The sequence below is a fragment of the Sycon ciliatum genome, chromosome 12 (genome assembly GCF_964019385.1).
Source record: "Sycon ciliatum chromosome 12, ocSycCili1.1, whole genome shotgun sequence".
Taxonomy (NCBI): Eukaryota; Metazoa; Porifera; class Calcarea; order Leucosolenida; family Sycettidae; genus Sycon; species Sycon ciliatum.
This window is the reverse complement of record NC_088654.1, coordinates 24,413,666-24,429,319: the sequence shown is the minus strand read 5'-3', so window position 1 is coordinate 24,429,319 and position 15,654 is coordinate 24,413,666. Positions and strand designations below refer to the sequence as shown.

Sequence of the window (15,654 nt, the reverse complement as noted above, 5' to 3'; positions counted from 1 at the left end):
AACTTGGAAGAATGGGTATGAATGCGAAGTGTATGGGGGGAATGCATGTAGGGCGATAGTGCGGGTTCGAATCCCAGGATATGCCTGAAAAAATAGGAGAATTGAAAATTTTATATCATCCCTATGATTTTTTGCCGTCAGATACGGGATAGCGCCAGGCGTGACACAAACAAACAAACAAACACACAAACAAATACCAAACGAGAGAGCTTGGAAGCTCAGGGCCCTGCGCTATGCTTTGTTGCCTGGCTCATCGTGCATGTTGTTAGAACTGATGGAAATGCTTTATCCTTTGATTAGCTACATCAATGTATTGCAAACACGTTTCAATGAGATACTGAAGTAACGTCTTCTGCATAGCTATGGGACCGGCGCTGACTCTGCCGTTCTCGGGCGTTCTGGAGTCGACGGGATGTCTGTCCTGACGTTTCCTGGGACCGGCACTGACTCTGCCGATCAGGGGCGTTCTTCTTCTTATTATTATTATACTGACGGCAACTAACATCCATTCTGATTGCATTTACTCGTCTCCCTACTTCGTATTTCTTTCCAGAAAATCTCCCCATACAGCAGGGAGACGTTTACATAATATGACTCCCTGCTATACATCTACACGACTGTATATACGTTATAATTATCATGCTGTCGGCCTACAAGCGATTCCCGGGCTGGTCGACAGGCGGCCCAGCCAGCCTGCTAGTGGGAGCTCGGCCTCGCACACAAATCCACACAAAATGTTACTGCACTGAATGCATTCCCCCGATACACTTCGCATATATATTCATTCTCTTGATGGTACCGTACTCTTGATGGTACGGGACAGGTACAGGCTAGCGCCAGGCATGTCGATGGCACAAACAAACAAAAATATTGTGGCCAGCTGTCTTTGCTGGTACGGTACAGTACGGGACAGATACGGGATAGCGCCAGGCGTGACACAAACAAACAAACACACAAATACCAAATTAAAGCTGTGTGGACCCTGGCTAGCGCCAGACGTTACTGAAGTAACGTCTTCTGCATAGCTACGGGAATTAAAGCTGTGTGGACCCTGGCTAGCGCCAGACGTTACTGAAGTAACGTCTTCTGCATAGCTACGGGAACGAGAGAGCTTGGAAGCTCAGGGCCCTACGCTATGCTTTTATGCTTTTTTGCCTAGCTCATCGTACATGTTATAAGAACTGAGGCAAAAGTATTTGCAGAATTTATTGCGGATTGTTATTTCTCTAATAATCATCTTCTTTTGGTTTGCTCCTTCTTTTCTTTTTATCTCCTTATACTGTAAATCAACAAATTTTGGCTGATGAGAAAAAGAAACCTCTCTATTAGAGAGGTTAAGATGCACGTTATTTCCGACGTGACGCGCAATTTCACGTCAAATTTGAAATCGATAGGTATTTTTGCTCTCACATGCATCCATTGCTCATTAATGCATCAATTTCAAACTTTGGCCAGTGATTTACTTTGGCCGGTTGGTACCAAGCGGCGAAATCAGCGAAATTAAATCGCCAGCGAAAATTAGTTGATTTTAATACAGTAATCGGATTTTCTGGCCTTTTTGTAGTAATACATGTACATTGACCTGTTGAGCCAATGACGACGCCGAATGCATGGTTGCCTGTGGAGCACATTACAATAACTTAGCAGTCTCCTAAAATACGTATCCTGTCCGACGGCAAAAGAGTCTGCAGATTTAGTTTTTCTGCGCGTCGACGGGATGTCTGCGACGCGAAAGTTCAGCTCGCGTTATTTGGCTCGCACGTCGAAAAATCAACGCGAGTGACCTGCTGCTCACGTAAAAATTTGGACATTACATAACTTTACAGTCTCCTATAATACGTATCCTGTCCGACGGCAAAAGAGGCTGCAGATTTAGTTTTTCTGCGCGTCGAAGGGATGTCTGTCCTGACGTTCACTGGGACCGGCGCTGACTCTGCCGATCACTGGCGTTCTGGACTCGACAGGATGTCTGTCCTGACGTTTCCTGGGACCGGCTTAGACTCTGCCGATCACGGGCGTTCTGGACTCAACGGGATGTCTTTCCTGACGTTGCCTGGGACCGGCGGAATCTGCCGATCACGGGCGTTCTGGAGTCGACGGGATCTCTCTTCCGACGTTTCCTGTGACCGGCGCTGAATCGCTCGTTCACGCTTATTTTGGAGACGACGCGATCTCTCTTCCAAAGTACATGTATGTTTATGCTGACGCTGTTTATGCTGACGCATCCTATCACCTATTCGGCGTCTATTCTAATTTAATTTCCTCCTCGTCTCCCTATTTCTTTCCAAATCTCCCTCTACATCAGGGAGTCGTATACATAATACGACGAATATTGGTACGGTACGGGACAGATACAGGAGCCCGCAAATATTGTGGACAGCTGTTATGTACAATCCTGTAGAGCCTTTGTAGTCACAGATACGGGACAGATACGGGACAGATACGGGATAGCGCCAGGCGTGACACAAACAAACAAACAAACAAACACACAAACAAACAAATACCAAATTAAAGCTGTGTGGACCCTGGCTAGCGCCAGACGTTACTGAAGTAACGTCTTCTGCATAGCTACGGGAATAAATAAATAGTAGCAGCAAAGTCCGGGCACAGGTGACGAATGTTCCGCATGCAGGTGGCCCGGTTCAGCCGGTTGAATGCGTCTGAAGCATCGGCGAATAGCACGGCATCAGTGTCCTCTTCGGAAAACGTCACTCCCATAGCATGGATGGCGGCTTCCATGCCGCTCTCCTGCCCTCCACAAAGTTGCCGGCAGCCAACGGCTTGCATGATGGTTGAGCCAATGACCTGCAGGATAGCCTTCCCTGCGATCCGTCTTACAACCTCACCGATGCCAATAGGTCAAACTCCAGGGTTTTTGTCAAGTGGAATCAATCGACACGCCGTATATGCTTCTAGAGAGGCTGGGTCCACGTACGTGATAGCGATTCTTAAGCCTAGTTCACATTCGACGGGGCGCGACGGGACGCGACGTAAGGATCGACGGGAAGCGACGGGACGGTCTGACGGCGTCCAATGTGAACACCAGGAACGGGAACGCAACCGTACTACCGTACAGATCGGGAAGCGACGGGAAGAGTTGGATCGATCCAACTTTTCATACCGTAGACGGGCGTAGACGGGGACGCAAGCGTACAAAACGGCTGCAATTCGAGTGTGAACAGGAGACGGCGTCGTGCGCCGACTACTCCCGATTCGTACTTAGAAATTTTTAGCATTTCGAACACTGCGCTTCCCGTGATAACTCACAGAATGGCAAGCACGACTTGAGTCACTTTTTGTATTTAGGGATAGTTCAGAAGCGTGACAGATGAACTATTTTATCATTTCCTGGGGCTATTTTTTGAATGCCACAACTTTCAGGGTTAATTTTTTGGTCTTCATGAAAAACTGGTATTGTGAACTTGATTCCGCTTCTTTCAAGGAGAAATAATTGAAAAGAAGTCCCGAAAAATGAGAAATTAGGTCTGAAAGTCACCCCGTCACGGACCGTGCCTTATGACTCGCGCCGTTCGACGTTGATCGTCGCAACGACTGCCGCATGTCGTGTCGTACAAATCGTACAGGATTTTACAGCTCACCCCAGCCCCCCCCCCCCCCCCGACAAGCCCTTACGTCCCGTACCGTCGGCGTTGCGTCGAATGTGAACTAGGCTTAAATTAAAAGCGCGCTATCCCGTACCGTCCCGTACCATCAAAGACAGCTGGTCACAAACAGCTGGCCACAATATTCAAATAAGGCTTTCAAATGCAAGATCATAACGTGGAGCAACTTGGAAGAGTAGGGAGGTTCCAGAGTACGATTTTTCGTGTGTTTGCCGTCATTGCCTAGGTTACGATCGCAATTACGTCACATTCCCGCGCTATGCCTTTTTATTTTGAAAATGTGTACCGAAATCAAAACTTCCCGCCGAAAATCGATGTTTCTCGTAACAAATTTGTACGCGAAAAATCTTTCTGCACCCGATGACGCAAAATCTCCATACGAAACATGGTTCGTATGAAAGCCAGTCCACACGGATTCTCCGTCCCGAAAAATCGTATGGAGCACGCCGGGAAAAAATCCGCAGCGCCCATCCGAATTTTGGCACGCAAAATCGTACCCCGGAACCTCTCTAGTGAGTATGAATGTGAAGTGTATCGGGTAATGCATGTAGGGCGATTGTGCGGGTTCGAATCCCAGGTTATGCCTTGAAAAAGAAATAGGAGAGTTGAACGATTTATAACATCCCTATGCTTTTATTTGCCTAGGGCTGTGTTAACATGAGAAATTTCAACCCGGGTTGAAAGTCTGTACGATAGACAAAATATAGGTGAGCGTTTACATGAAGACAGTTGACCCGGGTCAAATACTGATATGCCGCCAAAAGTCCACTTCTACAGTCCTGTATAGTCACGTGAATCCGCATAATTTATGCAGTGCTGTTCAAACCTGGCGCGAGATACGCACAGAAGTACGTTAGTACGATTTTCTTGACCCGGGGCGAAATTTCAACCCGGGTCAAGCGTAAAGCGTCATGTAAACGCGCCATTCATTTTGTGTACATGGCGGGTTGAAATCTGACCCGGGTTGAAACGCCTCATGTAAACACAGCCTAGGTCATCAAGGTGGTAGACATTGTCGTATTACCCTCGACCGTACCTGTCCCGTATCGTCCCTACCATCAAAGAAGGCTTGCCACAAACAGCTGGCCACAATATTCAAATAGGGCTTTCAAATGCAAGATCATAACGTGAAGCAACTTGGAAGAATTAGTATGTATACGAAGTGTATCGGGGGATGCATGCAAGGCGATAGTGCGGGTTCGAATCCCAGGTTATGTCTTGAAAGGAGAATAGGAGAAATGAAAAATTTATAACATCTCTATGCTTTTTTTGCCTAGGTCATCAAGGCAAAACAGCATAGCGTAGGGCCCTGAGCTTCCAAGCTCTTTCGTTATGGCAATCAGCAGAATCAGCGAAGCGGACATTGGACGTAGTAATCAACAAAAATAAAAGATGGATAATAAAATTTCCTAACACGTTTTCTACAGACATTCATCAGGGAAATACGTCTCAATAATAAAATTTAGCAATAAACAACAATATGTACGTGGAAGAATACGAAATGCACTATGTGAAAGATAATGGGAGAAAAGAAGGTGAAGTGCGGCAGATGGAAATTGAGGATGCTGATACTAGAAAGAGAAGATAGATAGAGAGAGAGAGAAAGAGAGAGAATGAGAGAGAGAGAGAGAGAGGAGGGGGGGGGGGGGGGGGAGAGAGTCCGAGGGGTAAAAAGAGGGAGAGAGAAAAAGAGAGAGAGATTTGCTAGCTTACTTCTAGAAAGCAAGAAGTACAGGAAAATACTCGCAGACAATACAGCGTGGTGCTATGCCAAGAACTCTGTTTCATTCTTTGCCTCACCGCGTGGGCTTAGACACGCTTATCCGGTGGCAGGAGTGAGTTCATCTGACCGAGCCTTCTTTCATATCCCATCTCCTTGACAGCAATGCAGAGCTTGATGTAGCCTTCACGCCCGTCAGCCAATATCAGAGAGACTAGAGCCTGATTGTGCGTTGGACCGCCTCGTTTTTCCAAAGTGAGCCATAGATCTCGAATATCACTTAAAGTGAGGAGACTCTGCCGCTGACACTTGTCAAGTAGACGCTTGGGTGGCACGCTTTGAAGCCATGGTAGGATCTCACTGATGAACAGCTTTGCGTGAAAGGGGTCATCCAGGTACACTGAGCAGTAAATGACATAGTAACACACAGTGACATAGTAACACACAGTGATATGTGACTAAAAGTTCACATCTTCATCATCGTCAGTGTATGCTATGCGTGTACGGTACTGAGAATGGGCGTACGAACAAAGCTGTTGTGACTTCGGTGGTAATTGCTAAAGAATGTGTCTGGTCCAAACGTCGGAGCTCGGAACTAGAGCTCGCATCACAGCTCGTCATTGGGCAGGAAGCACGAGCTCCGATGTTCGGAGCAGAAACTTCCTTTTAGAATGGTTATGTTGTGCAAAATGCAGTGAATCGTGACTTTTCAGTAGACAGGTCACGTGGTACTGTTACAAGCACACAGACACATGCACCCCCCCCCCCCCCTCACCCGCCTATCATGTACCATGTGCCATGTATACGCCCGTCACAAGAGAAGCATGCAAATCTGCAAATGCACTAGATGTGCACCCAGAGCCACTCCACACGAACATACACATTCATACCGTGACACCGGCACGCAGACAGACACACACACATACATACAGACAGACAGAGAGCCACATTCACACACACACATACACATACAGACATACACACACAAGGCAACTGGGAATACTTGCACACACGCACACACACACATACATACCGACATGCCAAGTGATTTAAAAGATACCTTACCTTCGTCAGGTTTACCGGCATCCTCACTGAAAACACACAGCAAAGGAGAAGAGACAGACATGAAAATGTGTTATCTATCAGCTATTCATGACAAAAAGAATCTGAAAGGATAAATGAATGGTGCAGCTCACGTGAAAGGGCGCTCAGCTGTGTTTGACTGAAACGGACAAAATCGCTCTCGAATTTCGAACTTGACATCATTTGTGGCTGAAAACTGTGAACAAAAAATCCCCACCACGGCATCGGTAAATTAAAATTAAAATGTTGTTAATGGATTTCCACTAGGTTTTTTCTATGAAAGTTAGAGCTAAGGCTAGCTAGGTGAGTAGATCAGACCCACCACAAAGTGGTCAAAGACTGAAATCCCATTCACTACATCCATGTTACCCTTGTGTCAGACCACGAGTTCCCAATTATCTGTGGGTCGCAGCACGGCTGGAAAATTCCTTCCGCTTCCAAGCAGGACTTTAACCTGGTACCCTCTTAGTCCATCGGCCAAATCTCAGAAAGGGCCTCTTTCGGCGAAGGTGATGCACTGAAGCTCCAACTAAACGCCCTTTGGCACACTAGCTCATGAGACCCCATAGAATACGAATCCGATTGTTGGACGTTGCCAATCCAGTCCAGGATAGTCGAACTGGGTCGAATACCTTCTTCCGATTTTCGTAATTTCGTCCACCATTACATCTTTCTCATCGACTTTTTTTCGCTTGGCGAATGTTCTTGAGCCGCTGAGCAGAATCTACGCACGCTCGAACACTTGAAATGCCTGCATGTTGACGGTTCGCAAGATTCTAGCGAGCTTGGTGGAAATCTATTATTTATTTTGACATGTTTGGGGGAATCTGAATTAGAACGGTAGAAGCTCATTCGGAGAAGACGGCGTGTCGCCGCTGTCGGATTGTCGCTACTGTGTTTCAGACGTATTTGCTTGAACGTGCTATTGAGGATGGACAGAAGATGAAGTGACGGCTTTCTTGAACACGGACGTTGTGTCTACATTGTAGCTGAAACATCTCATCTGGCGTCTAGAACGCAATTATTATGAGTTGTGAGTGCCAGCTGAGCTGAACACAAGCTGGACACCATTCGTCAGCTGGGAATTTGCATTGAAGCTCTTGATAGCCACGATAAGCATAATTATACAGAGGTAACCTTGTTTGACTCAATACGCATGCAGGTGATACCACTAGTGGCACTACAATGTAAATGGTGCAAAATTGATGCAACAGCGAATATGTACTTCGTACAATCACGAACACTTGTAAGGCAAGTGTTCATGCCTGTCATAGAAGAATTTCAGCCCGGAAGTCTTGTTGTCATGGTCATAAATAATACAGGACTTGAGTTGGCTCTGGACATAAACACACTTGTGGTGAATACGGTCATTATTGCGAGAGAAATATTTAGCCACTGTATATTTACACCTGATGCCGCACTACACGCAATAATATTTCATGTACATGTATGTGAGACTCAATTGCATCCACAAGGCCGTAGATGCATGTAAGCACACAATGCTGTACAGTATACGTAGTAGTCGACATGTGGTGCCTTCCTGCTGCACATGCACATGCGGCAAGTTGGCAACGACACATGACCTATCTGCACCACACAGCGTGAGCTTAGAAAGGAATATTGCACACATAGTGCTATTAATATTATTATTTTGTGTTCCGATATCGTTAGGCCGGTATACATGTACTAGTATCCTTATACATGTACCTGGTCACTCGATAGGCGATGCCGACTGTACTAATCTTATCCATATTACCCGACAGGCTATAGCACACTGCGTCAGATCACTATGCAACAAAACAAGAGCTTTGCCCGGGGCGAATATACACTGAAGCAAAGTAGGTTTCAACGGTACAGCACTAGTCACGAGGAGGGGAGTTACGAGGATGCTTAGGCCGTGACACATAGATGATGATTGTTAATGATTCATGCACGGTGGAAAATTACCACCAATGGCGATGATATTGCTTTCACAACAATGACATCAGTAGGAGCAGTGACACAACCTTACTGCTCCAAGTAGGATTTAGAAGCGAGTGAAGGGAGAGCAGACTGGTCTAATAGCAGACCGGGTCTAAGCAAGGAAGTAATCGGCATCAGAGGTGAGCTTGCCCATCAGAAAACAGATGATGATCACCAAACACAGAGAAGTTGGCTATGTGTATGTTTGTGTCACTGTGTGTGCATGTGTGTGTGTGTGTGCATGTGTGTTTGTGTGTATGCGCGCACACTGTGTGTGAGAGAGAGGCAGACAGACAGATAGTATATGGTGGGAGGGATCAAGGTCTGACCTCAGAGTTAAATGCTGACGGTGTGGAATAGCAACAGTGCGAAATCGGGCAGGGTGGTTAATGGCCCACACTGGAGCCGAGTAAGAGCGCCAGTGGTTGAGGGCTAGCACAGGAGTAGCAGCAGCTCCAGCCTAGGAAGATCAGCTTCTGGATGAAAATCTCCCGGACACAGTAGGTACCAAGCTTCACTAGCAGATTGCCGGCAGGGGTGCACGGCGAGCACCCGTACATCCCTCAAGCCACCAGAGCCGCAGTACTTGGAGACGATCCAGGTGCTTACCCGCCAACAATGCTGAGAAGGCACTGGAGCCATACAGGAACTTATGATCGAGCATGACCACAGACTTGAAATACAGGGTCCGGCGTTGAATACTGAGACAGCGACGTCTCCTCCACAGAACACCACTCAGCCCCACCATTGCATTATTTTCGCTTTTTCATGATTTTTACAATTGTGTTAGAGCACACAGCACTCGATGCAACATTTGCCAGTGACTAAATAACTCCGCGTCTCCGACCATAACTGCAGCGTTCCCGTGAGCCTGTTGGATTTCCGTCAGCCTGTTGAGATTATCTTCATCTCGTCACATGTGAGCCTGTGTGTTTCATCCGTATCGTGGCACAATTACACAGACACGATTTCCAACTCAGGCCGGTTCCGTTGCTCGAAGGGTTGGCGGTAAGAATTGCTACGCCGTCTGTGGCTGCATGGGAACTTGGCGAGTCGTCGTCTTTCTCCATAAATCCTGATCGTCACGCGAACAACAGCCACTATTGCCTAAAAACTACGACACAACAGTATCAAGCTCGCCCCAGCAGAAGGACACGAATGACGAGCGCTAAGACGGAGAAAGAGAGACAGGGTTAGCGAGAGCTGACTAGTGCAGGTACGCTGTCATCTCCTGAGGTGGTGGGCGAAGCAGCGAAGTGAAACGAAGGAAGATAGAACTTATTAGAAGGCATACGGAGGCACAAAAACCTATTGCCTGTCACATACTAAGTGCCATTTAGGGTTGACAGCTGTCAGCTGACAGCCTCAAAAATTTGAAAATCTGCTCAAAAAACTCTCGATCAGAACTCTGCGCACTCTCAAATGGAGCGCACAGTAAAAAACTCGGCGACGAAGAACGCTTCGTATCGACGCCCTGGACTGAATTCGGCACGTCCAACAAACGGAATAGTGTTCTCTGATATATTCTCTACGTGCTGGGTATGGTCGCGTTTAGTTGGAAGCTCAGTGCATCACCACTTTCGATTTTGAGACTTGGCCGATGGACTATCTGTTTCTCAATCATGGTCTTAGACCATCCCACTATGCCTGCCTGCCTGCGCCGTTTTCACATGCTCTGCACCAAATACTAGTGTTTGCATGCACGAGCGCGTGTATTGGCATGTATGAATAGTGGACACCGAAATGCATACACCTGTTGCCATGACTGCATAAGTGCACGCACACCCGCCCACGCGTACACATGCACATATTCTCACGAACATGTACAGTACATACAAATAATCATGTCCACCAAGCAAATTCGTGGACATTGGAATCAGATCGCACATCTAGCGGCCCCAGGGCACTGGCCATGCAGCCGTGTGTACACGGTACACACATGCACTTATGCGTTGCAGCGCGCTAGTCGCATCGGATCAACATGTGCACTGCACGCAACGTTCTGTACGCATTGAAGGTGCCGGCCCCGGTCATTGAAATGGATTTTCATGTCCACAACAGGACATACACACAAGCCTCGCAGTAACGTGTGGGCATGCAACTTGCACACACACACATGTACACACGCACGCGCGCACACACACACACACACACACACACACACATGCACACACACACACACACACACACGCATGAACACACACACACGCGCACACACGCACACACACACACATTACACAGTGCATACACTTACGTTCCTGACTTCGATTTCTTCATTCCTTCGATTCCAGTGCCAAACAGATAGCTAAGTTGTTTCTCCTCAACGAATCCTTCAAACAACACAGCCAGTACATTGGACAGGCACATACCCACACATGCACATGCACACACACAACATACACACAACATACACTCACACACACACACACACATACATGTACACACATAGTGCCAATCAGAGCAGCTTAAGCAAAGTGCTCCACATACAGATTATGTACAGAGCAATATGCCCACACTGAACACTGAACACTGAAGGATAAGGTCTGTCTACATAACATAGCTGTAACATCACGTTTCACGCATCCTAGAGATCTTCAAACAGCGGTATTCACTATTAAATTGGTTTCGCGAGCGCGCCTAGATATTAGGCACTGGGAAGAAAGTCATGGTATATGCTTGTTACATGTATAGTTCCTAAGGGTGTGCAGACTCCACTGTAGCCACAGTTCATGTTTCACACAGTTATACACCACTACACAAAAACGGTCTCTTGGCTACAAATTCTTCCAAAATAATAAAATTTATAATATTTGGAAAAGTTTGTAGCCAATAGAAACATGCATAATTGTAATAGCAATGGGAAAAGGGTAATATCGGGTTCCCACTAGGCTGAATTTTCCGCCGATGCTCTTATGCCTGGTCCACACTGTCCGATATTTTGGTCGACGCTCCGATACCGACTTCCACATGAGATCGGCCAACTGGATCGGACCTATACACACACCCACGCAAATTTGTCGGAAACGCCGCATCCACCCCAGGTAGTTTTCGCGCCGATCTCGAGGATTTTTGTATGATTCCATAATCGATAAACCACGATCGGCCAAAAACTCGACCTAGCGGAGATCAGGCATGATATGGACTTCAACATGAAATCGGCTGTCTAAGTCGGATAATTCGGACTACCGGTTCACACACAACGAACGACAAGCGATTTTTCTTGCTGGCCTGTGGCGCTCTGTGGACACACGTACGCATGGTAGGCAGCCATACTAGACCGTAGTAGACGCCAGAGCGGAAATGAGATCGTTTTTACACGAGCTGCAAAGTCAACGACGTGAAGGGCTGGCGTCAAGTAGCGATCCAGTGCAGCCAGTTCAGGATCTGCACCGACACTCTCTGCTGTCATGGTGACAAGCCAATAGTGATTGGTCAGAGGCTCGCACCACCATGTCCAACCACTAAGAAACTCGCCGCAGATTGGTCGGAAACTTGTCCGACAACACTGGTTACCCCAGGGAAATTTTCGCACCGATCTTCACGATTTTGTCATACACTTCCATGTCGGCTGTAAAATCGGCCAGTGGGAATCCGGAATTATTGGGTAAGAGGGTGAGATTGTGGCTGCAGGTTTGTAGTAGTAGTAGTAGTTGTTGTAGTTGTTGTGGTTGTTGTTGTCGTCGTCGTCGTGGTTGTTGCTGTTGGTATTTTACTGTTCGTGCCGTCTCTTTCGCAGTCATTCTTGCCGTCTTTTGTGGTAATTGTGGTTTTTTTAATTGATTTCTACTGTAGAACGGTCTTAGATTTTTGAACTACTTAGTAGTAGTCTCAAGTCTCACGGAATGAACCTTACCTTCTGTGGAATGTTTCTGAGCTGGCTTGGCCGTGTGCTTTTCATCCTCCTTCCGTTTGATCCACTCACTCATGTCTTTGTAGACCTCCTGGATCCGCACTGCTACATTGCAGTACAAATTGGACTTGGCATCCTCAAAGCGCCAGTATCCGGCATGAATGCCGTAAACGATGTACTCGTCTTCTTCATCGTCGTAGGAGTATACGGGTGAGCCGCTCTGTCCACCGCTTGAATCAATGTAGTGACGGTAGAGTCGCTTGACAACAAGTTCCTGGTTGCTGCTGCTTTTCTTGTTTCCGTCGCCGTCACCGTCATTCGTATGACGTTGCGGCATGGCGAACAGTGCAGAGGTCTCTCTCTCCTGGCCTCTGCGCTTTTGAAAGCCGATGTCATCCAGTAGCGGTTCAGCTTTCTTGGCTTTCTGAACGGGCATCCAGTACATGTGACCTCGAACCTCCTCCTTCTTGACCTCTCCAGGAAACCCACACAGGAACGCCTGGTCAACAGACTCCATACGCGGCTGTTGGGCCACTGGTTTGCGGACCATTGCATTTTCACCGCTCAGCTTGTCAAGCTCATCCTTTAGTCTCTGTTCCAAGTTGTCCTTGCGCAGAGCAATAATGCCATAATCATACAGATAGCGATCCCAGTCTTCCTTGCCTTTTCCGCAGTTCTTTATGTAGTCTTCGGGCACCCGCAGCCATCCTCGGTCATTGTTTTCCTCGACAAAGGTTTCATCCGGCAGGAACGTGCTACTGGGTATGGAATCCTTGGGATCCCATTCGTACACAATCTGAATCCAACAATACTCTCCACAATCGCTGCAACAAATAACGTGTGCGGCAGTCGTGAAATAGTAGCAGGGATGATCGCGGCCTTTGTTGAGCTGTTCGACCATGAAGCACGTGGCGGGCGCTACCTGCTTGCAAGTTTTGCACGCTGAACGTACTTGGAAAATGGAGGCGTGAACTGCGTGACCCCCGGCGGGAGGTTTCCGAGGATTCAGGACTCGGACCCTCCTATCTTCGGCATTGAAGACCTTCTCCTCCCCGCCGGTAGCTGCGGCCCCTGACATAATAATATTTACTCAATCCTCGAGCGCCTCCTAAATTGCTTGTCTGTAGATTATGACTGTGATACTGATCGGATATTTTCACTGTTCAAACTCCCTCCATTCAGGCAAAGGCCAGTGGAGAATACTATCATGTCACGCTCCTACGCGTAGGCTACGGCGGGAAAGGTGAAATTTTTTTCTTGTGCTACAAGAACGCCTCTTCGCCTTAGCCTTAGGCCTTGACTTGAGTCAGGCTTGACTTGGCTCAGTACTTAGTAGATCTACTAGTGCTACACTGTACTGTACTGGTGTACTAGTTCTAAGTAGTACGATTGTTGTGGACATGGAATTCCGGTCGAAAGTCTTGCGGCCCCAGGGCGCTGGTCATGCAGCCGAGGATAAGCGTGCTGCTATGCCGTATGGTCCCATCAGATCAACTATTACATGTACTTGTTACATGTGCACTGCACGCGCGGAGCGTTCCGTAGATCTACGCGATGAGGGCGCCGGCCCCGGTCAATCGACTGGATTTCCATGTCCGCCACAGCTATTATAGCAATAAAAACTGCTTTATGGCAGTTTTCTAAAAAACGTTATTGTGTTCTAGTCCATGGACCCCGTCTAAAAAGTAAGAAATTAACGAAATGTGATAGCCGAAAATTAAAATTTCACACAAAACCTCACAATAATGATTGAATAATCACAACACTTGAGGATCTTAGTTTTAAAAAAAATACTGCTTTCAACACTTGTTTAGTCCGACCAAGAGTCCATCTGACACTTCACGGGTGACTTGTACGAGTACTGCGCCAACATGCATGAATAGGAAAGAGGACCACGAGGGGAAAATGTCTTCTCGCTTTTCATCCTGTGTGTGATTATTGTGAGGTTTTGTGAGAAATTTTAATTTTCGGCTATCACATTTCGTTAATTTCTTACTTTTTAGACGGGGTCCATGGACTAGAACACAATAACTTTTTTTAGAAAACTGCCATAAAGCAGTTTTTATTGCTACATATAACAGACAGCAGTACTGATTCTAGTAGAATAGGTTTGGGTCTACAACTTTACAAGTACAAGTGCTCAGCTCATGCTCAGCGAAAATTATCTCCCCGGGATTTCCCCTGTAAGTCCCTACACGCGCCGTCCAGTGACTAGCGAGCAGTCACTACTGCCGGTAGAGTCTACTGCAGCACTGGACAGTGCCAGTCAGTGCAGTCACCATTAGGGGTTTCCAGATTATCTTTTCGAATAATGGGGTGTTTTTTGGATCTTTGGAATTTTTTCGAATTTTGCTGTTTTCCCATGAATTTTCGCAAATTCGACAATTTTCCGGAAAATTTTGCCAAATTCTACCTTTTTTAGACCTCTTTTTGAGGTGTTTTGAAAATCTGGGGGACCAAAGCCCGGCAAAGGCACCAATCACGTGCCACGATGGGCCTGAAAAAATGTCGAGCGCTGTCCATCAGGCAATATTCAGAGTCCAAGCCGCAGGGGTGATGTTTGAGGGGTTATTTCTACGCGTTTCAAAGTGTGGCTAACACTCCGTACCTGGCCACACAACACAGCCTGAACATGTACCCAACAACGAATTTCCTCGCTATGGAGTATAGTGTTGTTAATGTGGGCCACGAGCGCAGTGTGGAGTGGAGGAGTGTTTCAAAATCTCAAATGGCCAAGTTCGTTGCAGCTACTACGTAATTGAACATGTGCGCATATAAAATAAAATAAATCTCCAACCACACTGACTGCTTGTCCTTTGCCATACACGGGATGCAACGTAAAGCCCTGCTCAATGAAATGCAATCTAGTCAGCCACTGCCACGCCGGGTGCTGTGGAGCCCTAGACCCAGGGTTAGTAGCAAAAACATATACACAGATTTTCCGGGGATTTCCAGAGAATTCCCGAGGGAAGATAAACTTTCAGGGTTTTCAACGGCTTTCAAGGGTGCTACGAACGATTGGGTATACAACAGGAGTGGAAGGGGGGGGGGGGAGGGGGCAGGGGCAGACGTATGTTGCCTGTTTGCACCCTGGCAGCGAGAATTTCGGCGTAGATTTACCACAAGTCACCCACAGCTCGAGGGAACCTACCTGGGAAGCTAGTGGTACCATAACCTCCTCCTCCTGCGGCTGCTGCTGCATTCGATAAAGCCGCTGGTGCTTGCAACTCTCGGCTGCAGCCGGTACGCCGATGCTGTGGTAGCTTAATGCCGCGGAACGACATGCCGCAGCCGGTGCACCGCTGCTCTCGGCGTGCGCATGCCACCTCGTGAGTGTACAGGTCGCCAAGCCTGACTTCCACCTCGCAGAACTCGCACGGCACCGGAACATCGTTCGGGTCGGACGAACAACCCTC

The 15,654-nt window shown here is 47.4% G+C and overlaps 1 protein-coding gene across 1 annotated transcript in view; it reads right to left on the bottom strand.

The window, feature by feature from the left end:
• Window positions 1-4,701: 4,701 nt before the first annotated feature.
• The window catches only part of LOC135828408 (integumentary mucin C.1-like), a 19,734-nt gene continuing 8,781 nt past the window's right edge, over window positions 4,702-15,654 (bottom strand). Inside the window, exons 4-7 of the mRNA XM_065340860.1 lie at window positions 15,390-15,654; window positions 10,643-10,718; window positions 6,409-6,434; window positions 4,702-5,743 (exon numbers count right to left, since the gene is read on the bottom strand). The exon at window positions 15,390-15,654 is cut by the window's right edge and continues 1,044 nt beyond it. Coding sequence (XP_065196932.1) covers window positions 5,433-5,743; window positions 6,409-6,434; window positions 10,643-10,718; window positions 15,390-15,654 — 678 coding nt within the window. The 3' untranslated portion in view covers window positions 4,702-5,432. The remainder of the gene's footprint in view (window positions 5,744-6,408; window positions 6,435-10,642; window positions 10,719-15,389) is intronic.